This window comes from Emydura macquarii, unplaced genomic scaffold, assembly GCF_026122565.2.
Source record: "Emydura macquarii macquarii isolate MOO-44397 ecotype Brisbane River unplaced genomic scaffold, CSIRO-AGI_Emac_v2 contig_1551, whole genome shotgun sequence".
NCBI lineage: Eukaryota > Metazoa > Chordata > Testudines > Chelidae > Emydura > Emydura macquarii.
This window is the reverse complement of record NW_027131688.1, coordinates 6,337,705-6,364,676: the sequence shown is the minus strand read 5'-3', so window position 1 is coordinate 6,364,676 and position 26,972 is coordinate 6,337,705. Positions and strand designations below refer to the sequence as shown.

The 26,972-nt window shown below is 42.5% G+C and overlaps 3 protein-coding genes across 3 annotated transcripts in view; 1 reads left to right on the top strand and 2 right to left on the bottom strand.

Moving 5' to 3' along the window:
- NEMF (nuclear export mediator factor) overlaps positions 1–3,305 on the top strand; it is a 33,060-nt gene extending 29,755 nt beyond the window's left edge. Inside the window, exon 33 of the mRNA XM_067554732.1 lies at positions 1,488–3,305. Coding sequence (XP_067410833.1) covers positions 1,488–1,565 — 78 coding nt within the window. The 3' untranslated portion in view covers positions 1,566–3,305. The remainder of the gene's footprint in view (positions 1–1,487) is intronic.
- Positions 3,306–3,339: 34 nt separating this feature from the next.
- On the bottom strand, positions 3,340–19,733 carry KLHDC2 (kelch domain containing 2). The gene is made up of 14 exons (XM_067554733.1): positions 19,653–19,733; positions 18,626–18,793; positions 17,467–17,546; positions 15,523–15,640; positions 14,131–14,246; positions 13,696–13,777; positions 13,499–13,582; positions 8,996–9,076; positions 8,854–8,912; positions 8,239–8,348; positions 6,655–6,727; positions 4,555–4,642; positions 4,251–4,303; positions 3,340–3,687 (listed from the first exon to the last, which is right to left on the bottom strand). Exons 2-14 carry the CDS (start codon positions 18,779–18,781, stop codon positions 3,564–3,566), a joined length of 1,224 nt encoding a protein of 407 aa, XP_067410834.1. The 5' UTR covers positions 18,782–18,793; positions 19,653–19,733; the 3' UTR covers positions 3,340–3,563.
- A 3,040-nt stretch (positions 19,734–22,773) lies between these two features.
- The window catches only part of KLHDC1 (kelch domain containing 1), a 60,347-nt gene continuing 56,148 nt past the window's right edge, over positions 22,774–26,972 (bottom strand). Inside the window, exons 12-13 of the mRNA XM_067554730.1 lie at positions 25,564–25,616; positions 22,774–25,218 (exon numbers count right to left, since the gene is read on the bottom strand). Coding sequence (XP_067410831.1) covers positions 25,044–25,218; positions 25,564–25,616 — 228 coding nt within the window. The 3' untranslated portion in view covers positions 22,774–25,043. The remainder of the gene's footprint in view (positions 25,219–25,563; positions 25,617–26,972) is intronic.

Here is a 26,972-nt window from a genome sequence, read left to right as displayed (position 1 = left end):
TCAGGAGGGACCATTAAATCATTTAGTCCAACCCCCTTTTCGCACGCCAACAAGATTTACCCATTTACCCCTATCGTGAGCCCAGTATCTTGTATCTGACTAAGTTTACCTTCCAGAAAGGCAGCCAGTCTTGATTTGAAGACAGCAAGAGCTGGAGAATCCACCACTTCCTTCCAGTGGTTAATCACTGTTAGAATCTTGTGCCGTGTTTCTTATTTGAATGTGTCTGATTTCAGCTTCCAGCCATTGGTTCTTTTTCTGCCTTTCTCTGTTAGATTCAAGAGCCCTTTTGCACCTGGTGTTTTCTGTGCATGAAGATACATACACACTGTAATCACGTTACCTCTGTGTGTGTGTGTGTGTGTGTGTTGATAAACTGCACAGACTGAGCTCAGTCTCACGGTACAGCACTCGCTCCTGACAGCAGATCATTTTTGTGGCTCTGCTATGCAGAGTCTCCAATTTTTCATCCTCCTTTTTAAAATGAGGACACCAGAAGTGTACACGGTACACCCCCTGCTCATACATCCAAGGTCTGTACTGTCACAGTCACACTGGAGCTCATGTTGAATTGCTTGTCTCTGAGCCCTAAATCTTCTTCTGAGTCACTGCTGGGGCTGCACAGATGGATGCAGCAGGATCAATTGGGCAGGCTCCCCCCCCCCCCCCCCCCCCCAAAAAAAAAGTAAGTAAGGCTGTGTTGACTCCCGGGTGTCTCCCATCGACACAGCACGGTGGAGACACCGCAGTACGGAACTGTTAAGTAAGTTGATGGGCGAGACGCAAGCTATATTGTGTAGCTTGCGTATTTCCCGTTGACCGCTGGTGGCAGCGGAGACCAGGCCGGAGAGTCTCCTGTTCTGTGTGCATGGCCTGCGTTACTTGTTCCTGGACGTGTGACCTTGCATTTGGCTGTATTAAAATACCTTTACCACGTGCTCCGGATGACTGTAACTGCCCTGTCTTCATTATTTACCATTCTGCAAATTTGATCAGCAGTGATCTTATTTACTCCTAGATCGCTGATAAAAATATTGAATAATCTGGTCTACCACCAGTCATGGATCATTATTAGGAGTGCACCCATGTGATGATTCTGTTGACAACTATTTATATCAAATGCCACTGAACAAACTACTGTGGTTATGTCCAGACAGACAGCTGGACTGTCGAGTGTATATATATGTTCTGATGATCCATTGCTTTCCATGGAAGGAGGGGGAGGTGCAGTAAGTGTTAATGGTTCTTTATTCATTAAAGAACGGGCTGAGCACACTGCATTTTTATCAACCATTTACTGAACTATCACAGCCCCCCTTTCTGTGGCGAAACAAGCAGCAATATGCACTAATGGAAAGTGACAGTGACACAGTCGTCGCTGGTTCATATGGCATTATTTTGCGGCTGGTTTTCAGAGAGGGCAGGGGAGGAGCGATTGTTGAACACTTCCATAATACAGGATTTTGACCCTTGATTTTGTTTTATAGGACACTGATTTATCAAGAAATATCCCTGGTAAAGTGAAGGTGTCTGCACCTAATCTCCTGAACATGAAAAAGAAGTGAGTGGTGGTAAATCATGAATGTGTGTGTGAACTGCCACTACTGCTTTAGAAGAGGAGCCATCTGGACTACGCCAGTTTTGCTAATAAAGTAACACAGCTATAACCGGAGTAAATTTAAGAGGCAGAGATGAACTGGTTCCTGCAGCTAACCCTTGCCCAGAGCTATTGGTATGGACTTTAAATTACATGTAGCATGTGACTCCCCTACGGTGCCCAGGGATAGTAGTGCTGGTCTTAGTGCTCAAAGCCCTGGCTGAGGGGGGGCTGATCCTCTTTCTAATAGTGTAGACTGGCAGAGACCCCCCCTCCATTTGCTCATTACTTTAAGCATAGATTTTTCTTTCCTGGATGCTTCTATGCAAAGTGCTGGTCTTTGTTCTTTCCAGCTCTCTAGGGGTGAAGGAAAGGATTTAAACATACTACCCCCCATTTGGAGCCCTCTTCCTAGTCAGGGCATTGACTCTACTCATCTTCTCCCACCTCCCAGTCTCAAATGTGGGCATGAAGGTAGATTTTGGTTGATGATGTTTACCAAGAGCCTCTATAATCTGTCACAGGATAAAAGTCCTGCAAGGGGATCAGTACCAGTCTTGCTGCTGGCTAGTTGTCAGCTGCACTCACTTACTGGCTGTTGCACACCACACTGCCACATTATGAATGAATGTGGGACTGCTGCGGGGATTTTATTTTTGGACTTGTATGTACTGTTCTGGTGAGCAGCCTACAACAGCTGACGGGCGAGCTGTAGCTTAAGAACCACAGCGCTAACCCAATGCACCATCACTCCCCCTGAGGGGCTATAAGACAGGTGATGGAATCAGAGTTAGACTACTGACACAGTCACCCTCCCGCTGTGTGGATGTTAGAGGGCTTTAGCGCTCCAGTATTAGCACGTCATGAACAGACTCCGTTTAGTGTAATGAAAAGAACGGAGACAGTAAGTGGAGTGCTGAGGTCACTTTGCTCCAATATTTAAATCACAAGCCATTTATTAGTTTTCCAGATGTTGATTTAACCTCTCCACTGTAGCAGCGGTGGCCTACGCTTCCTGCGTCCTTGGAGACAATGAGCGTTACTAAGGCTGAGCCAGAAGGGCTTGCTGCTGCTCAGTAGTTTTAGAACTGGTGAAGCTGAACAGAGCCTGGCAGCTGTTAGTCGTCAGCTTCACACCAGGCAGGAGGCTCTGAATGTGGAAGCTGCTGAAGGAAAAAGCACATTAATAATCAAGCTCGTTTGTGCTCTTGGCCACTCCTAGGTAAGTGTCAGACTAGACCATGCCTGCCTACTGCCTGACAAAAGCATTCTCTCACCCTCCACAGAAATATCTACTTAGCACCCACTGCTACAGCTCTTTTAAAAACCCACAGGCCTCTGGCAGCACCACACCTCTGCATTTGCTTTACAACAACTGAAGGTTTTAGAACTTTAAAAATGTTAAGGAGGTGCCCTAGTCCCAGCACTAAATTAAAACAGCAGTTTCTCTGACTTTGGCAATGTGTTAGGAACCTGTCTTGTCAGTTAGATGCTAGTACCGACTAAAACTACTTCGATGTTGAATGGGGCTGAAGTTAACGCTAGTTCTAGCATTTGCCAGAAGCTTTATGGCCCAGAAATTCAGCCTGGAATGGTAACTCCTTAAACAGTGTTTTGCTGCATTGACCGACCCTGAAGTAATTTAGGAGATGATGGTTTAGTTTTCCTATGGTTTAATGAAGAGGGGGACATTAAGTTGAGCAAACCCATTACTAGTTTAACTTAGCTCAGGCACTGATACATTTCAACTTGCATTAAATACATTTATTGCAAACATCTTTACACAAAAAAATAGGTTCTCTCTAAGCCATTCACATGCAACTTACAACCAAAAAGCTACTACCACCAACAATGCAGATGTTCATACAAGTCTCATCTGCCACATGTGGTTGGTAAAATTATTACATCTTTAAGAATTGCTCATCCATGCACAGGTGGTTCACAGAAGTAATTGATAGCAGAAGTTTTAAGAGCCGGATGTATTGTTACTTCCAAACCTCTGATTGACACTGTGAAGCAAGTGCTTGGGGAGGCAGTCCCAGGAGCTGGCTAACATCTCTTTGAAGCAAATGACAGCTTCTAGGCACAGCCTTGGAAAAAAACAAATATTTCAGTTACTATTAAAAACTGAAGTGAAATGGCACCAAAGATGAGAAGTCCATTTCTTAAAGCTGTTTAGGTGACTTATTTTCCCCTACGTATTAGTGGTGTTCATTGTCAAAGAGGATTATGAAGTCTTTACGTAAGAATGGACACAGCAAGACTCCCTTCCATTACTGCATGCTACTTCAGCTTTCCTTACGAACAGCCAGACTGGGTCAGACCAATGGTTCATCTAGCCCAGTCGCCTGTCTTCCGACACCGGCCAGCATCAGGTGCTTCAGAGGGAATGAACAGAACAGGGAATCACCAAGTGATCCATCCCGTCGGCCATTCCCAGCCTCTGGCAAACAGAAGCTAGGGACACTTCAGAGCATGGTTTTGCATCCCTGCCAATCCCCGTTTTCTTGGGAAGTGTTATTGCTTCAGTCTCCCAAACATGCCTAGGAACCAGGATTTGGTACTAAAATCTACATAGTCAAGGTACAAGCCCTCAGTAAATGAGAATGGAAGAAGAAGGGTGTAAAATTCAAAAGTGTTTGGGTTTTTTTACCTTACAAGAGATTTTGGTTGTAGAGAAAACACAAGTATCTCATTACTATGAGCCTGCAAAGAGATTAATTAATAGTTGAAGCTTTATGGTTAAATGCATTTATAAGTTCATTCTTTAGAAAACAGCAAAAGTTTCTCCTTTAAACAGCAAATTGTTTCTGTGGCTTTGAAAGTCTTAGTCACTGATGGCAGAGCAAGGGGTTTCACAGTTGGAGGTTGCAGCAGAAGTGACATGCTGGGGGTGTCTCACTATTTTTTACTTTTACACAGTAGCACACATACGTAAGTGAAATTCTTAGACTTACTGCTTTGTGATGGGCAAGCAAGTTGTTGGCACAGCCACCAAAAACAATCACCTCTCCTTCTTCACTTGCACAAGCTGTATGCCACAGCCTGTAACATGAACAAGCCACATATTTAAAAACAAAAGTGCAGAGTCTAAGTACAGCATTAATAACATTACAGAAAAGTGCTGGGAAATATGCAAGGTTGATGCAGACTGACAGGTTAGCTTCAGAGTGTAATAAGTTGTAGCAAAAGTAAACTGCTTCACTGGATATGAGTTGCCATTCCTTGTATGCAAACTACATTACAGATATCCACTTTGTACGCTATTTGGGGGGGAAAGCACAGTACTGCTGAGTGGTTCCGCCACAAACTGCACGTACAGTGCTAGTCTGATGACTGGCCCCCATGAAGTTCACCTTTTCAAGGTAAACTTAAAATGTATGGGAATCCTAGTTGTGGCAGCTGAAATACTGTTTGAAGCGAGAGCATTCTCTTTTATTGTATTAAGCCAATCACCAGAGGCTTCCAGTTGTTGAGAGCTGAAGGACCAGGTTACAATAAGATGATCTGAACAGTGAGACGGTGGGCACTTGTAATAAACCCTCACTATCCACACTGTCACCATCCACCTGCTCTAACTCATTTATCCCTGAAACATCTTAGCTGCATTATGTCCAATTTCAGTATTTTTATCAAACATCTGAAAAATAAGATATTTACATTAACAAGTATTTAAAGCAGGTTTCTGAACCTTGTAGGAAGATCAGCTGTAATTATAGAAAGGTGCCTGGGGTGGGACAAAGGTCAGCTCTAGCAGCCTGACGACAGAAATCTGCACAAATGAGGAAGTACTTTACTTTCCCATGTTGCCTTTTCTAATCAGTGAGCATTAAGTTAACGAGCTCCAGTACCCTCGGCACAGAACACCACATTCAGAATTATGATACTGGATCAAACCAGTGGTCCATTCACTCCGCTATCCTGCCACTGTGGTCAGTACTGGACAATATAGAAAAAGGTACAAGTAGTGCCATAATAAGCAGGTTAACCTATAACTGTCCATCAGTTGATGGCTGGCTTACACACACAAGCACTGAGGTTTATAATCACTCAAACCTTTTCTCTAATGTGACTGCAGTTAGTCTAATCTGTGAATGCAATCCTTGCTACAAAGTGCAACTGAGGCAGAGAACCAATGAGTTCCATGGACCACGTATTTCCTTTTCTCAGTTTGTTACCTTTCCATTTTATTCAATGGCCCCTTGGTTTTAGTACAATAAAGTGCAGGAACACCCGCTCTGCCTTCGCTGTGCTGTTATCTTGTACATTTCTTAAATCAGTCCCAATCGTTTCAGTCTCTTCATACGGAAGTCTTTCCATGCGTTTAATTATTTGACAACCATCTCTGAACTCTCTATTATGGCTTGAGATTGGGTGACCAGAATTTAAGAGTATTCCAAGAGAAGATGGCTGAGTCTGACATTACAATGTTTTCCATCCCATGTCTATGCACCCTAACATTGTTAGTTTTTATGACTTCTGCCACTCAGAAGACAAAGGTCTGTTTAGACAAAGTCCACGCAGCAAAGTATTCTGACACAGCACCAGCTGTCAGCCGGGACAATCAAAGCTCTGCAATTCCCCGTATGTTCAGAGCAGCAGTTTTACACAAACATTCTGCTGGCAGACTCCAAGCATGGATTTCCAAATCTGGCATGTTTAGAACTCTATAGGCAGCAAAGTAGACCTTGAACCTTGCATACTACCGCTGAAAGGGACATTCTAGTTAGTTCTCTGCCGTTTTATAGGCTAATAGTTAAGCAGATAAGTAATGTAGTTTTGAGTTCCAAACAAGATCGTTGCAGAGAGAAATGCAGGAGTCTGTATCAGCACACACATATATAGCTACCTTAATCCTGCACCTTCATAAAATGATGCATTCTCATGGTGGATACAAGCAGCTAATCTGATGTACCACTACTTTACAAAAGATGCAGCTTTAGTGAAAAAGTGACCTGAGTCCTGTGTGCCATATCAAAACTCCAGACTGCCTTCTAGGATTTCCTAGAGACTCTTACTGGTCTTTATAAATGTCCAAGCATCTACGTACACCTTACCTTGGTTTTTCAGAATAATTATGCTCAAACTGTTTCCACTCATTCTTACTGATACAATAAATCCAAGCATCGCCTATAAAACAAAGATATATTAACTGTTGCCAGAACAAGCATGTTCATAAGAATGGTGTTTAAGCTTGTGTGTCTAATTCTCCAAGACTGAAATTTGCAACTTGGATCTGTCTGTGTGAAAACTGGTTCTCAATGGTGGTTTTCTGTTGCTTGGACAGAGTAAAGAGAGGCAGGTGGGGAACCTCTCTTTTGTTCACTGTACTCTTTATCACATCATGATTAGATGTACTTTTAGAGAGGCTTATGAAAACTTCATAAATTTACACCACAGGAAATGACATCTAGTTTTCACATTTAAGCTGTTTTCTGCAAGGAAAAGCGTTCCATTCATTTCAGTCTGGTCTGTGTTTTAGAAGGAATTTAAAATGACAAGACATTTCTCTCTTCATCTCATAAATGGAAAGATGTAAAGAGCACTATATACCTACACAAGTGTACACAATGTGTAATTTGACTTGGTGATTGATGGACTTAATAGCACATATTAAAAAAACAAATAAGGATTTCAGTGTGCGTGTGTGTGTGTAAAGGTGTCTCATACATGCATGAATGTGGAGTGGGAGCCAGAGAAGAGAAGGATATGATTAGTAATTTACTTTCAATGTGTATTTTTCTTTTTCTACAAAACCACTACGCTCCCAGCTCTGAATGAGAAGTAATAGTTAACAACTTTTGAAGTGTTTGTATAGTTTTAGATTTCATTCCCAAATGAAAGTTTTGCTATTGCTAAAGGGGGAGAGATGAAATGCTAATTACATGTTGAATTAGACATGAGTTAGTGTTGTTTTTTAAGTCATAAGAAGACAGTCACGTGATGGCCAGTCTTTTGATGATGCACTTCTAGTTTTCCCCAGGGGCTAGATAGTACAGCACATACAGGCTGGGGGGCAGGAATAGCCATCTTACCACAACGGGAGTAAGATGCCATCACGTTTACAAAGGATTCTTTGTAATCTGAGTGGATTTTACACCACAGAAAGTAGTTGACTATCATTCAGTAGCATTTTTCAAAGAGAAATCTAATACATTCAGTTCTGACAAGGCGGAATAAGTCGGCAGCAGGTCACGTAACTAAATCTTTTCAGCAGTGTGAAAACTTGAAGAAGTGAGCTCCCAGCTTCTGATGGGACTTGCAATGCTCTATGTAGAACAAATGCCACTGCTGCAATGAGAAGTGAGCACGAAGCACTGCAGAACGTTACTTTTCACCCGCAGGGGTACAGTCTACAGGATAGCCAATGGCTAGGATACTAGAGAGGGACTCGGGATACCTGGGTTCAATTCCCAGCTCTGCCAACTTGTTTGCTGGGTGACTTTGGCCAAGTCACTTCACCCATGCCTGAGTTTCCCCATCTGTATAATGGAGACAGTGATACTGACCTTTGTGAAGTACTTTGAGTTCTATGGGTGGAAAGTACTGGGTATTACCAAGTTACTGTAGTAAAGAGTTTACAGTTAAACAGACACTTGTTTAAAATCTGCAGAGTGTAAAGCTTCCTTGGAATTACTTACTCAGTGGCTGCTTATCAGTAGTAAACCCTCCAAAGAGAAATAGGTGATCTGATGAAACTGGAGTTAAGGAATGCCAAGATCGGCCTACTGGGCAAATGCCTTGTGTAATTCTGCATTTAAACAAAAAAGCACCCCAAGTTACAGACCAGCTAAAATACAATCCACGCTTCTTTGGATCAAAGATTTTTCAGAAATTAAATTCATACAGTTCAGTGCACAGTTCAGTACAGGGTGCTAACTTTGACCAACCACTAGCAACAGTTCAGTTTCTTCTTGATGATGGTACAGTTCATTTCTCAATGATTACAGGTCAGACTTCCTGGAAAGAGTTATTGCAGATTGCCATTATTTGAGACTATTCAGATTAATCCAATGAAGACAATCTAGGGGGGCGGAAGGAGTTTTGCTCATCTCTAGACATTTTAAAATTAGTGATAGCCAGTGAAACACAGTACTAGAACAAAGATGTAATCCTCTCTCTCTAAAAACAATGCCTTTGATGGTAAGTATTTTGAAGTTCTGTTTGAATGATTTGCAGGTGAAAAAGCACATCCACAAATACAATTATGTACTGCCTTAAAATAAAAAGCAAGACTAAAGAGCTCTGATACCTACATTTCATTCCATTCCCATGTGTCCAAATTAAGATAATAAAGATCATTCATTCTAGAGTCCTAAAATAAAATAAATAAAAGCTGAATGAAATATTCATATTAGAGATTCAGCAACAACACTGTAAAACTGTTCTTACACTTACTCGGTATCTGCCTCCGAACACATAGCCTCTGTTCCCAACGGTGGCACAGGCATGGGCTGCTCGGGGTGAGGGGGATTTACCCTGCAATAAGAAAATATTAAAATCAGAAAGAAGACTTGTTTGATAGTGTTATGCAGATAATGGTACTGATCAGAGGCTGGAAACAGAAAAAGGAAATCTGGTCAGAGATCTTTAACAGCCCCCTAATTACACAGATATTACATTTAAGATAAACTCAAATACCTTTTTTCCCCAGAAACTCATGATCAGCCAAGGGGGCAGAAAAGCTAGATTAAACAGTCTGATTTAAGGTGACCAGCAACAGGCGGGGACAGGGGAGAAAGTGGGGTTGCATTCCTCTGTGTGTAAGAGAGGCCCAGGAGGCCCCAGTTTTACACGTTTTGGGTGGGAGGGGGATTGGGAAGCCATCCAAGAGAGAAAAGAAAGGCTGCAAATAAAAAAACCCACAAAAACCCTTAGGAATATCAAGTCTGGCTTTGCTGGATGACTTAAAATGACCGTTGATGTATATAAGGAACTCTCTCAGACCTTAATTGAAAAGATGAGGTGGGGAAGCACTGAATATTTTTCTTACAGCTGTTTCTAGGGCATTTCAGATCAACTGTTTGAAACCCTTTGTCTTAATAACTATCTGAATAAAATGTCACTTCCCATCTCAATCAGATTTTACTTCCTTGGGATCCATGGCAATATAATCCTATTAGTTTGCTTCTGAACAATTCAGATAGCGTTACGTCTCCAGTGTGTGGCACTACAGCGCACAGACATTTTTCATTACTTTGATACCCCATTCAGCAGCCAAGTGAATTTAAGATTGCCAAACTCAAGAGCTAGGGTGGGTGAGGTAATATCTTTTATTGGACCAACTGCTACTGATGAAAAAGACAAGCTTTCCCCAACAGAAGCTGCTCCAATAACAAGATAGTACCTCATCCACCTTGTCTTGCTAATATCATGGGACCAACAGGGCTACAACAAACACTGCAACCTCAAGAGCTGACAGTTTGTCAACAACAGGTTGGAGTTAGGCTGTAAATTTCACTCTGCTGATTTCCCCATAAGAGCAGCAACTAGGGAATAGAACATGGGAGCAGGAGGTGAAGCAGATCATTGGAAAAAATTGAGACAGAGTCATGCCACCAAATTTACAAGGCAGCAAAAACAGAATGCAAGCAGCCCATTTCCTGGAGGTGGAAGAGATCTGAGGTGTATGCCTGCTTTAACCCAATGAATGTCAACCCTTCTGTGATGTTCTGAAGAACACTAATGTAAAGCAGACAAGTACATTTTTATTCAAAGCAGACTTTACCAGATGTGCCTCAACACACAGAATAGTTTTTACTTCTATAGCTCTTTCCACATGAGTTCTTCAAAGCCAATTACAAATGTCTGAATGTAGCCCCATGTCTGGGAGAAAAAACCCATGTCTGGGAGAAAAGTATGCTCTACATTTGAAGAATATTTAAATAAGTTAGATATATTCAAGTCAACAGAGCCTGATCAAATTCATCCAAAGGTACTTAAGGAACTAGCTGAAGCAATCTCAGAACCATTAACGATAAACTCCAGAACTCATGGAGAATGTGTAAAGGACCAGAAAAGGACAAACATAGTACCTATCCTTAAAAGAGGGGAACAAAGTGGACAAGGAACCATAGACCAGTCAGCCTAACTTTGATACCTCAGAACCTACTGGAACAAATTAACAATTAATTTGTAAGCACCTGGAGGATAATAGAGTAATAAGTAATAACCAACGTGGATTTGTCAAGAACAAACCATGCCAAACAAACCTCAATTACTTTTTGACAGAGTTACTGGCCTAGTGGACAGGGAAAAGCTGTAGATGTGATATATCTTCACTTTAAAAAGGCTTCTGACACAGTCCCAAATGACATTCTCATGAGAAAACAAAGGAAATGTGGTCTAGATGGGATTACTATAAAGTGGGTGCACAGTTGGTTGAAAGACCGTACTCAAAAGAGTAGTTATGAAAGGTTTGCTGTCAAACTGGGAGGACGTAACTATCCATAGGGATCTAGTACTGGTCAAGATTTTCATTAGTGACTTCGATGATGATGTGGAGAATATGCTTATAAAATTTATGGATGACACCTAGCTGAGAGGGGTTTCTTGAACTTTGTGGAACAGGATTAGAATTCAAAACAACCTTGACAAATTGGAGAATTGGACTGAATTCAACAAGATGAAATATAAGATAAAGTGCACAAAGATAAGTGCAAAGTACCACATTTAGGAAAGGAGATCAAATGCACAACTACAACACAGGGAGTAACTGGCTATGTGGTAGTATTGCATAAAAGGATCTGGGGGTTATACAGGATCACAAATTGAATCAAGAGTCAACAACGTGATGCATTTCCTAAAAAAAGTAATACCATTCTGGGTTGTATTACAGGAATGTCGTATGTAAGACACAGGAGGTAACTGTCCTATTCTACTCAGCATTGGTGATGCCTCAGTTGGAGAGCTGTGTCCAATTCTGGGATCACACTTTAGGAGAGATGTGGACAAACTGGAGAGAATCCAGAGGAAAGCAACAAAAGTGATAAAAGGTTTAAGAAGATGAGGTTATTTTCTGTGCGGTCCCTATGTGTATTCCTCATGTGCGTGCTCATGTGCGCTATGCACCTGAGTCCAGAAGGTTTTCCCCCCAACAGCCTCTGTTGACCCGCACATGTGCAATGTCTCCTCATGCTCCCAACTGAGGGTGTAAAAGATGGTGCGAGTCGATTCCACGCCAGTTCATCCTTTTACCACAATGCAATCAAGCCCGAATCAGAGGGGAAGGAAGGTGTGCAGGAATATAGAGGGGGGAGGGTCATAGCCGGTCAAATAAGGGTGCCTCAGCTGTTCATCTAGACTCCTGTCTGGTGGTGGAGATATTGGTGGGGCCATGTCCTGGGATTTCTCTGAGTCAGATGATGGTGCCGTTGGAAACAGCAGGACTGTCGGTACCAGAGGGCCCTCATCTGACGGATGGGGAGGGACTTCTCCTGCAGCAGGAGCAGTGGTTTATCCTCAGGTGTGGGGACATCCCGAAGAATAGATGGGCGCAAGAGGAGTGGAGACTGTGGGTATGGCAGGAATGTCTCCATACGTCCCGCAGTCTGCGGGGTGGCCGCAGACTCCAGCGGGACCCGGTTCAGCAGTTGGCTGGCCCGTCAGCGTGCTGGTGAGGCGGCACCAATAGAGCAGCTGGAGCCACGCTCATAGACAGGCGCCCTAATTGGTGCATCTTTCTTCAGCACTGGGGACGTCTGACAGTGCCACCGATTTTTAGATGCAGTCAGAGCCTCTCATCTTGGTGCTGGAGATGGAGAATGACGTCAGGTGTCCCGAAGTATAGCCAGGGCGCTCCTTACCAAGGCTGAAGCACTCAGTGCCGAGTCCAAATGACTGGGCTCCGAAGGAGGTTGGAGTGCTGCCTCCATGAAGATAGACCAGAGTCTAAGGTCTCTATTGTTTTTGGTGTGGAGCTTGAAGTCCCTACAAATCCTGCACCGCTCCCGCCCGTGAGCTTCCCCTACTTGAGGCAGCTGGAATGGGGGTCACTCACAGGCATAGGCTTGTGACAAGACTCACAAGACTTAACACCCGAAGACCGAGGCATGCCCATGCCGGATGGGTTAACCTTACTTAGTGGGGTTCACTAACTCTTAACCAACTATTAATAACCAAAACTTAACTATTAAATTCAATCAACTATATACAATGAGACAGAGAAAAGTCCACCGAGGAGTACTTGCAGAAGCAAGAATGAGTTGTAGTTCCAGCGACCGTCATGAGCGGTAAGAAGGAACTGAGGAGACAGCAGGTCAACAAGGGCCTTTTTATGAAAAAGCAAATAAGAAAGCACAACTCTGGGGGGCACCAGAGCTGACCCGACGGATACCACTGAAGGAAAAAATTTCTGGTGTTTGGGGTGAGCATACACCTACAATTGGAGTGGAAATCAGCAAGCACTCGAAGAACAGTAATTGCACAATTCCACACTTTCTACCATAGCATCAGGGGAAGACAGACTAGAGCTAGAGCAAAAATATGAGGTAGGACCGTCCAAGTAAACACATAATATGAGAGGAGGACATGGGGAGGGAGGGTGGGAAACAAGGGAAAGACAGGCAGAACTGCCAATAAAATAACTACTGACATTAAATGACCACAACATAGAAGTGGCATTTCAAGACAAGTCAATTGCTCAAAGCCACTGCTACTGAGGCAAGCAGCTGCTGGAGGCCCATGGAGGCACCTATGTAGAGCAGCCACTTGATCTGTAGACCCCCCCGTGTCTGAATAAGAATCAGAAAAAAACTAAAAAACCACATAGGCAATGATACTTTGCATAGTATTGCTACTCTCTGCCTCTAGAAGGGACATGAAGATAATCCTAGAAAAAGCAGCCATTTCTGCTGAAGAGTTTTATTTTTTACTCAGTGTCAAAATTCTTTTAAAAATTACCGTGGTTATGGGTTGGCTCCAAGTAAAGGTTTCAGTGTCCAGAACATGTACATGATCATTCCATCCTCTAGGCTGACCTGAGTTCTATAGAAAATTGATGAAAAAACTATTATATTTCCATTTGAATGAACATTTATGCAATAGTATAAGAGTAATTTTCAACAGAAAACATTCACAGGTGTAGAAAGGTTACTTACCCAAAAAGAGGTTTCATCAAATTCAAAAGTTCCTAGTGGTATTCCTTCAGGCGAATAACCATAACCTCCAAAAAATATTAGCCTGTTCAACAGAAATTACATCAAAATTATCAAAAGCAAGTACTATTGTACTACAATCTCTGCTATTACAGCTTAATGCTCAATAAAGGCTTTTTACACATAACAGATGGGAAAATCCAATATGCTCCCTGGACTTTGTTACCAAGTTACAAGCAAGATATTTCTTGTTTTCAGCCATGTTTAGATTGAGCACTTTTTAAATGTTAATTTAGGATCAAACCTTTAAGCAGAGATGCAATATGTAAGATTCACAGTTTTGTTCATCTTAGACACATTACACCAACAAGAATGACAATCTTATTTAAAAAAAGTAAAAAAGACAGCACTGAAACACTTCTGTTCATGCTTGCTTACTTATTTTTATAAACCCAAACTCCAAGTTTGTCCTTTGATGACGGGGGAACTCCGTGACAGTCTACTCTGACCCACTGCAACACTTTGTCCTTAGATCTGGAGTTTAACATATAGAACTGCAAGAAAATAAAAGTAAAAGGTTTTTTAGCCCCCAGTTAGCTTAAATCCAAACATTAACAAATATTTCAATGTATTAGCCTTTTGATTAGCATGTACCAGCATAAAAGTTAGTTGACGACACCCAGAAGTAGGTCCTTCATGCTGTTCTATACCTGTGAAAGGAGTATTAGTGGTACTCTCCCAAGCTCCAGCCATCTGAGTGTAAAACAGTTCACTCAGCAAATTTTGTATATGATCATCTCTCCTTTCTTGCACACTCTGCTGTGCAGGACAGCTGATGTTGAATTTAATTTGCCATTATGCTAACTGTGAAGTCTATTAGTGACATGAATATGAAGTTGGTCACGTCTCAGCTATTTTATTTCAGCTTGCCTGCATCATCACTTCATCAGTTTATGTTTTAAGGGTATCTTTTTTTAAAGTGAAAACTTAGATCTCCAAGCATGAGATGGATGAATGAATGGAAGAAAGAAAGAGACAATCATTTCACTAGCCTACCACAAACCAGCTCAATTCATTGCCATTTCTTTTCAGGTAGAAGCTTAAGATTTCAATGGATTTGTGAAGCTCCCAGCCTTCAAAATTAAGTAGACTCAGAGAACCAATGTAATATGGACTCCAGGGTGAATTTGGCCAGTATGCAAGGATTAACATCACTTATTTTGCAGTAAGCACAACTACTGAAGAGGAGGATGCTTTTACAACATTGCAATCTACTCATTCAGTCATGTCAAACTATCTACAACTGGACTGAATCCATTCCCAAAATCCACATCAGCTGCTAAAGTTACAGAGAAATTGAACTTGTGGACGTCACTATGTCAGCCATCTGGATGAAGAGCTCAGAATGGTAAAACTACTATTGTAAGTTGTTGCTTCTTTAGGAAGTGTAAAAAGAACATTTGTTTGGATTACTTCAAATTTGAGGAAGCTAAACTAGTTTCTCTGTTCCAAGCAATGAACATATATACAGCCAGCAGATAAAGATATCATGTAGGAGACAATGTGAAGGACCTAATGGCTTGCTACACATTCACCATTCCTAGTCATTAACATCGCAATATCGAGACTTGGTTAACGAGGTCCAACAGACATACTATAGCTGTTCAGAAGGAAGAGCTTTTGTAGTTTATGATATGATAGTTTCATGCTTTGGATGCATTTTAGTGTGCTTAGAAGTCAGTCTTACCTTTAGTACAAAATGGGGCTACAAATATTGTCTATTGGAACCTCTTTAATAGAAAGGATATAATTCATCTTCAGACTACTGACCTTGTTTGTATTGCCATGTGCATGATGCCCTCCAAATAAGTACAATACTTTGTCTACACACACAGCACAACTTCCTGACATGGAAGGTGGAACATCCCCTTCTGTTTTCTTTTTATTCCTGGAAAGATATACAAAAGCATCTAAGAACTGATAAAAAGGAAAAGATTATTATTTTGTCTGAAGCAGAAGCATTCAATCTGATTGGCTGAGTTATTAACTACAACAGGTGTTTGTGGGATATTCAGGACTCCAATTTTGAGTCATTTGGATCTTTGTGGTAACAGCACTTTGCAAACATTGAAAAACCCTCCTTTTACTAAGATGTATTTTTGGGTGATTCTCTATGCCCAATTCAGAGGCCGGAGGACCCACCCCCTATGCTCCACCTTTTTAAAATGGAGATTCACAGGCACAGAGGATCCTCCCTTAAAAAACACATCTTAGTAAAAGGAGGGTGTTTTAATGTTTTCAAAGTGCTGTAACCACAAGGATGCATTTCCACACTCAAGGCTCCATATGATCACAAGGACAGCAACTGCCAAGTAAGACTGGATGGGATTCCCTTCAGATCCAGTTAATACTGCTCCTTAAAGAGTGTAGGGCACTCGGCACTTTGCAGGATAAGTCCCTAGTTGTCTAGAGAGGTGAAGCAACGCATGACCCCCATCACCAAAAGCAGGGATGCAGCTTCTGAACAACTTCCAGGGTTTTCTGTTGGTCTAGGAGGCAAAAATAGTATATGCAGCTGCACAGATGTTTTTATTTTTAAAAATGCTATTGTATGCTATTGTATCTAATGCTATTGTATTGTAGCACAAGGAAGAAAATATTATATGAATATAGGTGTATTTCATTAGTTTACTGCTATAGTATGTTACAAATATATACAATCTATGGAAACTATATTCAATAATCAGAGGTTCTCAAACATTCCATAGTGTTTGTCACACCTTAAAAGAGAAATTGTCTTGGGAACCATCTCCTCATTCATTTAGGGTCATGTGACATTTCTGGCAACTACAGCAATTACTTACATGGAAAAATAAGATTAAGAAAAAACGTAATGTTGAACTGTTTTATAATGCAGTTTGCAGGGTGGATAAAAATCAGATTTTTTTAAATCAGAAAAGTCAGTTTTAATTAAAACACAGACAGACCAGGAAAGCTTGTTTTCCGTTTCCTGATTAAGAATAAAAACAAGGGATCAGGGAAAGAGATCTATTAGTTCTAAAATCATGAAGGATATGGTGACCAGAAACGTCAGTTCAATTCACTAACTATAGTTAATACTGCTTTTGTTTAATAGTTTTGAATGCAAAACATATTTCGATAATTTTTTTCTCATGTTTCCAGCACATTTAGGATAGTTTTATTTTTAAAAAATTAAATTAAAAATGCACAAAAACAGCAATTTACATTTCAATCCAAATAGAGCTTGACACAAATAAGTTAAAAATCATCAAACTCTATTAAATAAGAAATGCATAATTTATAATATAAAAAAAATGTAAAAATTAAGAATCTGGGTAAGTTTACGTTGAATCGTACAACTGCTTAAATAAATGGATGGATATAGTGTATCTTCCTAGTTAGCAAAAAGAACAACCATATTTAGTGTACAGGCTACATTTACTTGGAAATCCAACCCTTCTTTAGAAAAAGAACTAAAAAGGTACAAATGCAAAACACGATTAATCAAGGTTCCCAGCTTGCTGATTTAAAACATGATTAAGTCAGTGATTTAAACTGCTTATATTTAAATCAAAGCACCCTGGCAGTTTGTCATCTGGAAATGAGAGGCAGTGCCATGTTTACTAGCTAGTTTTCGGCAGGTCACCAGCAATTCCTCCATGGAGCATCGGTGTGATTTACAGATCAGTTTGAGAACCTCTTTTTACTTTCTTAAGCCAGTGTTCATATTTTAAAGCCACTCGTGTACTGTACCATCTTCCAGTTTCCATGCTGTAGATCCATATTTCGTCTCTAGGCAGATAGAAGTCGTAAAATCCCCTAACTTGAGCATTCTGCGGAGACAGGAGAGAAGAGGAAAGGTGCTATTACAAAAGACCGTCCATGACCTAAAGTATCAAGTTAAGTGTTTTCAGGCCTGCCCTCCCTCTCCCTCAGAAACAATTCAACCTATTTTTAAATGTTTATGGAACAGAAAATGGCATTAGGAGTCAGAGGAGTGATTAGTAGTGGTGTGACCAGTGCAGGCTGCACTCCAGTGACTCCCACTGAGGGAGCAGTCACTCTGACAAATTCAAGCAGTTACATGGCTACTTCAGCTTGTGTTGGGGACTGGACTAGCTCACAGCAGACTTCAGGATCAGAAGAGTATTAACACAAGTTAAAGACACCTTTGCAACCTCTAGCCTCTGGCACACTGAGCAGACCTTTAGCATAAGGATCCGCACCCAGGCTTATTTAAAGGATTTTGCCAGATGTTAGTGAAATACACAAGGCCCTTTGTCTCCACATATCTGTTATAAATTTAGTTTGCTGTCAAATGAAAATAAATGTAGTAACCTTATCCTAGTTCTTGGTTTGTCCAAGTCACAAGATCATAATACGATTTTATTTTTTGTTTAAATTACACATATGCCAGCAAGATTAGCAATCTACTCAGGAACTCTGAACTCTAATGTATACACAAGTAGAGGTGTGCTGGTAAGGCTGTGTGGATAAAATGGTTAAGTGCTAATCTGTGCTTTGTCTGTTTCAACCCACTAATAGTATTTCCTTAACTTCCAGAGGATTAAATAGCTGGCAGGAACAAGATAAAAGAAATCCCCATCTCCTACAAATAACCACTTATTAGTGTCCAGGGTATTTATTTAATATCATTTTACAAGGGTCACACCATCTCTAACTTCTTACATGTTATCTTAAAATTATAGTTCTGTACTTGGCATGTCAAACTTTTTCTGAGTCGTTATAACATGTATTTAAAGTCTTGTTGATGTATTGAGGCCTATCAATCTCGATAGCATCACCAACGACAGATGCCTGGGTCGTGGATGCAGAGGGAAACTGTTTTGTTAGATAAGGAGGACTTAGCTGTAGTACTATTTTAAAAGAATAACAGTTCTGAGAAGGGTACCTTATAGCCTCCCCAAACAAACATGCAGTGGCCATCAGTGACTGCCACATGCCCACTGCGCTCTGCGGGGCTACTGTTCTCCAGATGCTCAAAGTTGTCCTCAGCTGGAGCTGGGAGCTCTTCGTCTGCCTGCAGTTCTTCATTATCATCAGCCATTTTGATACAGTGCTACATTCATAAGACAGACACGTGGGACTTTTAATAAGCGCTGGGTGAAACAACGTGTGGAGAAACTCCAGGGAGCTGCTTCCTTCACACCCATGAAATATGCAAAATGGGAACCAGAGACAGCCGCACCAGGAAAGGCAGTTTGGCCTGGGTGTGCCGGAGTTTCCATGTACGCTACACGCCTTTGGGCTACCACTGGGAACAGATGTCTCCTTTGTTCTGGGTTTCTTTTGTGTCACTTCAGCTGTGATCACATTCATGGCTGCCCAGATGTCCCCATTTTACTGGGACAGTCCCGATATGCGGGGCTTTTTCTTACATCGGTGGCTCACACCCCCCTCCATCCCGGGTCCCGCTATTTCACACTTGCTGTGTGGTCACCCTACACACACCCCAGGCGGGTAATGCACACACACACACACACACACACAATGTGCCACTACCAGCCCCCCACAGCGCATCGATACCAGCCGGGGGACGACGGACATACACCCCCCCTGGTGCGGACAAGGCCAATGCGAAGCCAGCCCGAGCCGCGGGGGGAGGGGTGCGCTCGGCCCTGACAGCCGGGGCCAGGCAGCCAGCGGACAACGGGACCGGGCCCGCCCCAGCCCTTCATCACCGCCCGGGTCCCGGCCAGGGGAGCCCAGCCGAGCCGAGCCGAGCCGCGCCAGCGCCGCCCGCGCTCGGTACCAGAGGCACCGCCGGGCCCCTCGCGCGCAGGGGACAGAACCCGCCGCGGCCCGGCTCCGGCCCGGACACTCCCGCAGGCGGCGGGGCGAGGCGGGGCGGGACCGGGCCGGGCAGTCGGCGCCGCCGGGCGGGGAAGGGGAAGCGCCACCTCCACGGCCTGACTCACCTCAGAGCAGGGCCACCCGCCAGCTCCGGCCAGCAACTGTCAACATCCGCCGCGCCGACTTCCGCTCCCAGCAACCTCCGCGCCCAGCGCGGCTCCGCCCCCGAAGGGAGCGGAGCGTCCGCAGTGCGCACGCGCCTTCCCTCCCCCAAAACACCCGAGGGGCGGGGCTGAGAGGCAGGTGTTGGCCCCGCCCAGCTGAGGCGCTGCTGCTGCGGAACATGGAGACAGGGGCTGGCCTGTACCTAGGGGAGCAGGGAGGGGGCCATGCTGGGCCCAGGTGCCGCACTGCGCTAGGTGCTGTACAAACTGAGCTGCCTGCCCCTGATTTCCCCGGATCCTCTCTCCTTTTTAGGCAGCAGCTGTCCCAGGAAAGCTGTAAATCTTCCCAGCATAGCAGAAGTCCCGGGTTTTGTCAGTCACGCCCCTTGGCCCCCACAACCCCTAGCAGTACTGATGGGGTGGGGAGCCGTAGGGCAGCACAGCAGTGCACAGGGTGCTCTCGCTCCACACTGTTTGGGAGCTGCAGAGGGAGGTTCAGGAGCAGCAACTGGAGCAGGCAGAGCAGGTGTTGGCTGTGGGGTCACCACTAGGTGGGAGCACGCTGGGTCACCTGGTGCCATCTCATGTTTGGCAAGGTCAGTGGCCAGGGCATCGCTGGGAGTAGGTACCCCTAGGGGCTGGTGTGAGTTCCCAGGGATGAGATAGGGAGACAGGGCCCTGGGGGTGGGGGGAAGGAAGGCCAGCAGTAGGCAATGGGGGGCAGGTGGATGTCCCATTTTTTTTTTGTACTGCAAACAGCCCTCATGCAAACACAGAACAGAAATATGGTCCCTGGCCCAAGATTACAATCTTAAATGATTCACTGCCTACCCCGTCCCATACTCCACATTGGCCAGGACTTCATGGTGATGGGGGTCACATGCACAGCTTTAGGATACTTAATCTAGGTCCTGATCCTGCAGTTGACTCTATTTAAGCGACTCTTGTGTCTACAAGTAGCCCATTGGCTTCAGTGGGGTTCCACTGAAGAGTAGGTCTACCATGCAGAGTCATCTGCAGGATTTGGGCCTTACTCGGTCTTTTCTGTATAAAGATACCAGCACTCATGGCAGTGCTCAAGTCAAAGGGGGGGAAAAGGGCTCTGGGAATCATGACAATTAGTTTATTCAGTACATTAAATCAAAAATATGTGGGCAGCAAGAGAAGCAACTGTGATTTTTCTAGAGTAACTTCAAAGAAAGGTGGGAGTGAAGCTATGTGGCAGATCACGAGATAATAATGGAGATGGGAATCTACAAACAAGTGCTCAGGAAGCAGTAAAATCCCTGGAGACCACACAGGAAGTTACCATCTGGTCTCAGGAAGAAGCCTCTAGGATCATGATCAACAAGCGTAAACAGAAAATTGCCCAAAAGCCACGTCAAGCAAAGGGCACATCCTCTGTTGCCCATATATAGGGTGGATTCTTTGAGCAGCTGGACTCCTGGGGAAGGAAACAGATGAAAGGTCGGAAAGGTCTGAGGGACCTGTGGAAAAGTCAAATTCCACCATCATCTAAGATTCTGTTGGATAGCACAAGGAAGCTTGTTTGACTCTGATGGCATCTACCACCCCGTAGCTTTGGCTGATCATTGGCAAATCATGTTACATGTCTCTACTGATCTCTCTGGACAAGGTTTTGGGAAAAAGATGAATGCTTAAGTGCCTACCTCTCAATCTTCTAGGGAATTTGATTACTGTGGTGCTGAATAAACTTATTGGCGTAATAACAGGAAAAAAACAGTTACCTACCTTTCCGTAACTGTTCTTTTGAGATGTGTTGCATGTTTTGAGATGTGTACGTGTGTGCGTGTGCCTCATGCACATTTGTCAGTGATTTTTCCCTTAGCAGTATCCATCAGAGCAGCATGAGCACTTTCAGGTGCCTTATGCCACTGCACACAGGTATAAAGGGTCACACTGCCCCTGCTCCCTCTTAATTCCTCCCTGCCAGAAAGACTCTGATAGAGAGAAAGAGGGCGGGTTGTAGAATGGACTTAGGCAACTCAGCTCAAAGAACAGTTACAGATAGGTAAGTAACTGTTTTTTCTTTGAGCAATTCGAACTGGTGGTGGGCTCAGAGGCTACTTGAACAAGGTTTGAAGGACTACTCATCCAAAGGAATGGTTTCTCACCTAGTGCAGTAACTTATTCTGTTACAACAGGAGTACTTTGAACAGACTCGGACATGGTCAGTACCCGTTTGGAAGAGGAGGGTTCTGACAGTGGATCAAGTGCAGACTCTGTGGGCAGGTACTTGAGTCTGGAAGCCTTGTCCTTTTTTGAAGGGAGTCTGAACCCTCTACAAGTGTGGTGTTTGTCACTTACATGTGCCTTCCTAGACATTTAAGGCAGATGGGGTGTGGGTTGCTCACTGGTGTAGACCATTACATGAATGACAGGCCTTGGAGCCACATGAATGGGGCATCAGTCCAATACTAAACCTGGTACCCAACCAAGCACTGGTAGCCATACACTAAAAAGATAATATTCTAAACTTATTCCTAAAACTAACTATTTACAGATATACTGTACAAGACTAACACTACAGGTGCTATTTACAGTAAAGGAGGGAAGATATGGAGAAACAAAGACTGTAGCTGCAACAATAACTGACACTGGCAGGAGGAAGGAACTCGGGGGGGTGGGGTGGGGGATGTGGGCAGCGCAGCCCTTTATACCTGCATGCAGTGGTGTGAGGCACCAGAGGGTACTCATGCTGCCCCAATGGGTACTCCTAAGGAAAAAAACTCCAACACCTGTGTATGAAGTGCACATGCACCTGCAGTGGAATGGACATATTCAATCACTCGAAGAAGAAGAATTAGCAAAGCTTTAGACAGCAGTCAGGGTGGAGGGAAATTGTGAAATTCTGGGACAACAAATTCAAAATATGGGACACACTGATGTCAATGAAAGTGCAAGGATCCTTATGTCCTAAAATATTCTGCTTTTAGAAATGAAATATTACAAATAGTACTTTCTCAAAATGTGCTACAGCCACATGTTAACAGAAACATGTTACTTCTGATAGAATTGCAAAATATTTTGCAGTCTGTGTTCATAACTGACTTACAATGTAGTCTGTCAAAAATTCACATTTTTATTCCATTTTATAACTGTAAACAAAGAAACCACTGCAGATATTCGGAAACATTAATGAAAACATAACTTGGTGCTAAAGGCACTTTTGATAATATCTGTAACTGAATCTGAACACAGTCTCCATTCAAAAAATGTAGTGGTATTTTACCACTTTTTTATACTAACAACTTCTTTGCATAAGAACATTTCCCCGAGGGTAATAACAAAATTGCTTGTATTAAGATAATTAAAACACATTTTGCACTGCTGCATACAATCTGAAATTAACCATTTTGACTTCTCATGCTAAAAATTCTCCAGGAACATTCCTATAAAGTGCACTTGCCTTGCTATTGGATGTCCCAGGTACATCTAACATTCCACTGTTTTTAAATGTTGATAGCAGCATATGTGCAATAAGAAAACTAAAGAAAATGGATTAAGGATTACATAGTGCCACAAAATGTTTTGATCCTATTTCCTCTGTAAGTCAATGGGCAAAATTCTCCTCTCACATCCGTACAGTAAGAATAGTACTTCAGTATTCCTCTACGCATGTAGATTTCTCACTGATGTCATTGTGAGTTCTGCATATATTGGGAAGCAGAACACCAGACTTGAGTACCCTCATGTGGATCTGCGGGGAAATTGTTCCTAGTATCATTAATGCAGATACTTATTCCAAAAACTGCCTTTTAAGGATTTATAATTAATTCCAAAATGGTATTATCTATCCCTAAACCTAACTCCTATTTGAGAAAACTATAATTCCATATGTGAAAGAACCAGTTTTAAAAGGACTTTCAAAACTTCTAAACTCCCGAAATAAAAGCTGAGGATGGAGGTGGAGCCTGGAAGTGATGTCTTCAAATTTGATCAGATCAGTCTAAGCAGCTCTTTTAAGTCCAGATCCTTCAAAGACTCCTATACGTGCATAACTTTAAGCATGTGAGTAATCCCTCTGAACTCAATGGGACTACTCGTGCTTGAAGTCAAACATGCATGTGAGTCTTTGCAGGATGAGGGACATAACAAATTTTCAGTAATTAACATACACATTGTGACAGGATGTATTTTAAATTGTCCCTTGTTCTGCAGGATAAGAGCTGTACACCCAGCTATACATTAAGAAGTGAAAGAAGTGGATGCTTTAACTAAGAAAATTCTACAATCCTTGGTGCCAGTTTAATAAGTTGAACCATTTCCTTGTGTGGAGAAATCCCTTTTAACATAAAGGACCACATATACCTGGACAATTTACATTTCCACTTCAATTTTTTTTCACTAATATCAAATGTCTCCTTAGTTGAAGAAAGTAGGCAAATATGGCTCAACTGTGATACTCAGCCATAATATATTTCCTTCTAAGATATGCATTCACTGAAAAATCCCTTTTCCTAATTACGTATGATTTTTAGTCAGATTGCAAAAATGGCAAAAACTAATCAGAATAGGTCTATGTTCAAATATCCTGTGTACATAAAATGTTAATGATTGGGTCCCAACTAACTAAATACCTGAAACAGATAGGAAAATAGTAATTCTATATATCCTTTTTTACAATAAATAAACAAAATGTGTGAACCAAAATTAAATATAAGCTTTACACATTTAAAAATAAAAATATATATAAAATCTATTTTGAAAAAATGTCATTGATTAGAGTATTACAGTAAAACGTCTTGAACTGCATTTGAATGTTCACATACAAAATGATTTAGCTTAATACTTTTTTTTTTATAACTTTTAAAGTTCCACAGTTAGCCAGCTTGTTGATTTTTCTTTTTGTGTGTATGATGGTTACCTCCCAAGTGTCAACAACCAAGCTTTCAATATGGTGCTGTTAAATTAAATAAATCAAACAACAGGATTTGCACTTATAATCATATTAACTAGCGTTAAGTTTACAGGGATACTGTGTCAAACTAATTTTGTCTTCATTGGCAAGTGCTGATGTGACAAAACTGGAAATAAGATTATGCATCTGAAAAAGTTCTGTTTTCTGTTACTTTCAAAAGAGTACTTTTTATAAATTCACTCACCAACACCATAAGAGCAAAAGTTAACCTCTGCAACCTCAAGTGGTGTTATTACAATATATAGAATATTTAGTTTTAACTCTTTTCTGTACATTAGGAAACAAAAAGAATTTTCTTGTAGAAACTCAGCCTAACAAATGCCTTATGCGTACTGCTAGTAAACAGTCAACAAAAATCTTCGCTGTACACTATAAATACATGTAGTGGTCAATATCTTTATTGTCCTTGTTCAGGTGACATTCATTTGCATTTGTCCTTCAGTTTCAGCTCTTTTTTCTTGCCGATGGTTAGCTGCAGCCCAAAAGGTTATTTTTTTCAACACCTGTGGCAAAATTTTGGATGGTAACCAGGATATTTGATTCTCTAAAAGGCTGGCATTTTTACCAATGCAGTCAAGGCACAACCTGAAAAAAATGTCATAATTAACTAAGTTCTTATAACCCAAAGATAAAACACATGAAACATCAAACAAAGTTTTACAAAAAACGTTAAATTAAAAATATATATAATTTATATATAATCCATTCCATAATAATACCAAAGCTTTAAAGCTGTTTTGAAACATGTTTACACAGCATATTTACACTATTAACTAAATTAATCATTTTGTTTCTTACCTACCAATCCAGGTGAGAATAATTCAAAATGCCTTGTGTTAAAAAACTATTTAGTTAAAAGAAGTATATATATATATATATATATAATTATCTATGCTAGACTCTCTGTGCCACTGTATAATCTAAACTCACCTGAGAAGCGAGTAGGGCTGAGTTTGAAAAATCAATAAATCACTGCAGTGACCCTAACGAAGAAGAAGAACAGCAACAATCAGCAGTAGGACCAAGATCAATTGTTAATGTCAATGTTATCTCAGGAATACCTTCATATTTGTTTCAATGGGATGATATAAAATGGATTACCACAATTATAAAACAGGGTTACTTACCAGTAACTGTTGTTCTTCAAGATGTGTTGCTCATATCCATTCCAATATAGGTGAGTGCGCGCCCCGTGCACTGGTTCCCGGAACTTTTTTCCCTTAGCAAGCCCTGTAGGGTCAGTTTAGGCACTGAGTACTGCACTCATGCCGGTACATAGGGCACCGCTGACCCCGCGGGCCCTCAGTCCCTTCTTTCTGCCGACTCCAACAGTGGGGACGGAGGGTGGGTGTGGAATGGATATGAGCAACACATCTTGAAGAACAAGTTACTGGTAAGTAACCCTGTTTTCTACTTCGAGTGATTGCTCATATCCATTCCAATATAGGTGATTAAATAGCCATACCTTGGAGGAGGGTAGAAGTCAACAGTGAGCTGCTCTCATTAGTACGGCCCTGCCAAAGCCTGTGTCCTCTCTTGCCTGCTGCACGATGGCGTAGTGGGACATGAAGGTGTGGACCGATGACCAGGTAGCTGCTTTGCAGATGTCCTGCAGGGGTACTTGTTCCAGAAAGGCCGCCGACGAGGCCTGGGCTCTGGTTGAGTGCATCGAAACTGCTCCTGGAAGCGGCATCTTCGCCTGCTCGTAGCAGGTTCTGATGCAAGCGGTGATCCAGGCGGAGATGCGCTGGATGGAGACAGGTGAGCCCTTCATCCGGTCCACCACCGCCACGAACAGTTGCGTCGACTTCCGGAACGGCCGTGTTCGCTTAATGTAGTATGCGAGGGCTCGTCTCACATCCAGCGAGTGCCATCTCCGCTCCTCCTCCTCCTCCGACCTCTGCGGTTTTGGGAAAAACACGGGAAAGAAGATATCCTGGTTATAGTGGAACTGGGACACCACCTTAGGCAGGAAGGCCAGGTGGGGTCTCAGTCGCACCTTGTCCTTATAAAAGACAGTGTAGGGGGGCTCCGAGGTCAAGGCCCTTATCTCAGAGACCCTTCTAGCTGATGTGATGGCCACCAGGATGGATACCTTCCACAAGAGGACGAGCAGCGGGCATGTAGCCATGGGCTCAAAGGGGGGTCCTGTAAGCATGGCGAGGACCAGGTCCAGGTCCCAGGGAGGTACCGGGTCACGGACCTGCGGATATAGCCTCTCCACACCTTTAAAGAACCTGACAGACATGGGGTGCGAGAATAATGACCTCCCTTCCATCGGCTGGTGGATGGCTAAGATGGCCGCCAAGTGCACCTTCAGGGAGGCCAGTGCTAGACCC

Coding starts and splice junctions, on each gene's coding strand:
- KLHDC2 (XM_067554733.1), bottom strand. CDS start 18,781: ATGGCTGATGATAATGAAGAACTGCAGGCAGACGAAGAGCTCCCAGCT. Junction 17,547..18,625: donor TTGTTTGGGGAGGCTATAAG/GTACCCTTCTCA, acceptor CTGTCTCCGCAG/AATGCTCAAGTTAGGGGATT. Junction 9,077..13,498: donor GGAGCCAACCCATAACCACG/GTAATTTTTAAA, acceptor TTCTTATTGCAG/GGTAAATCCCCCTCACCCCG.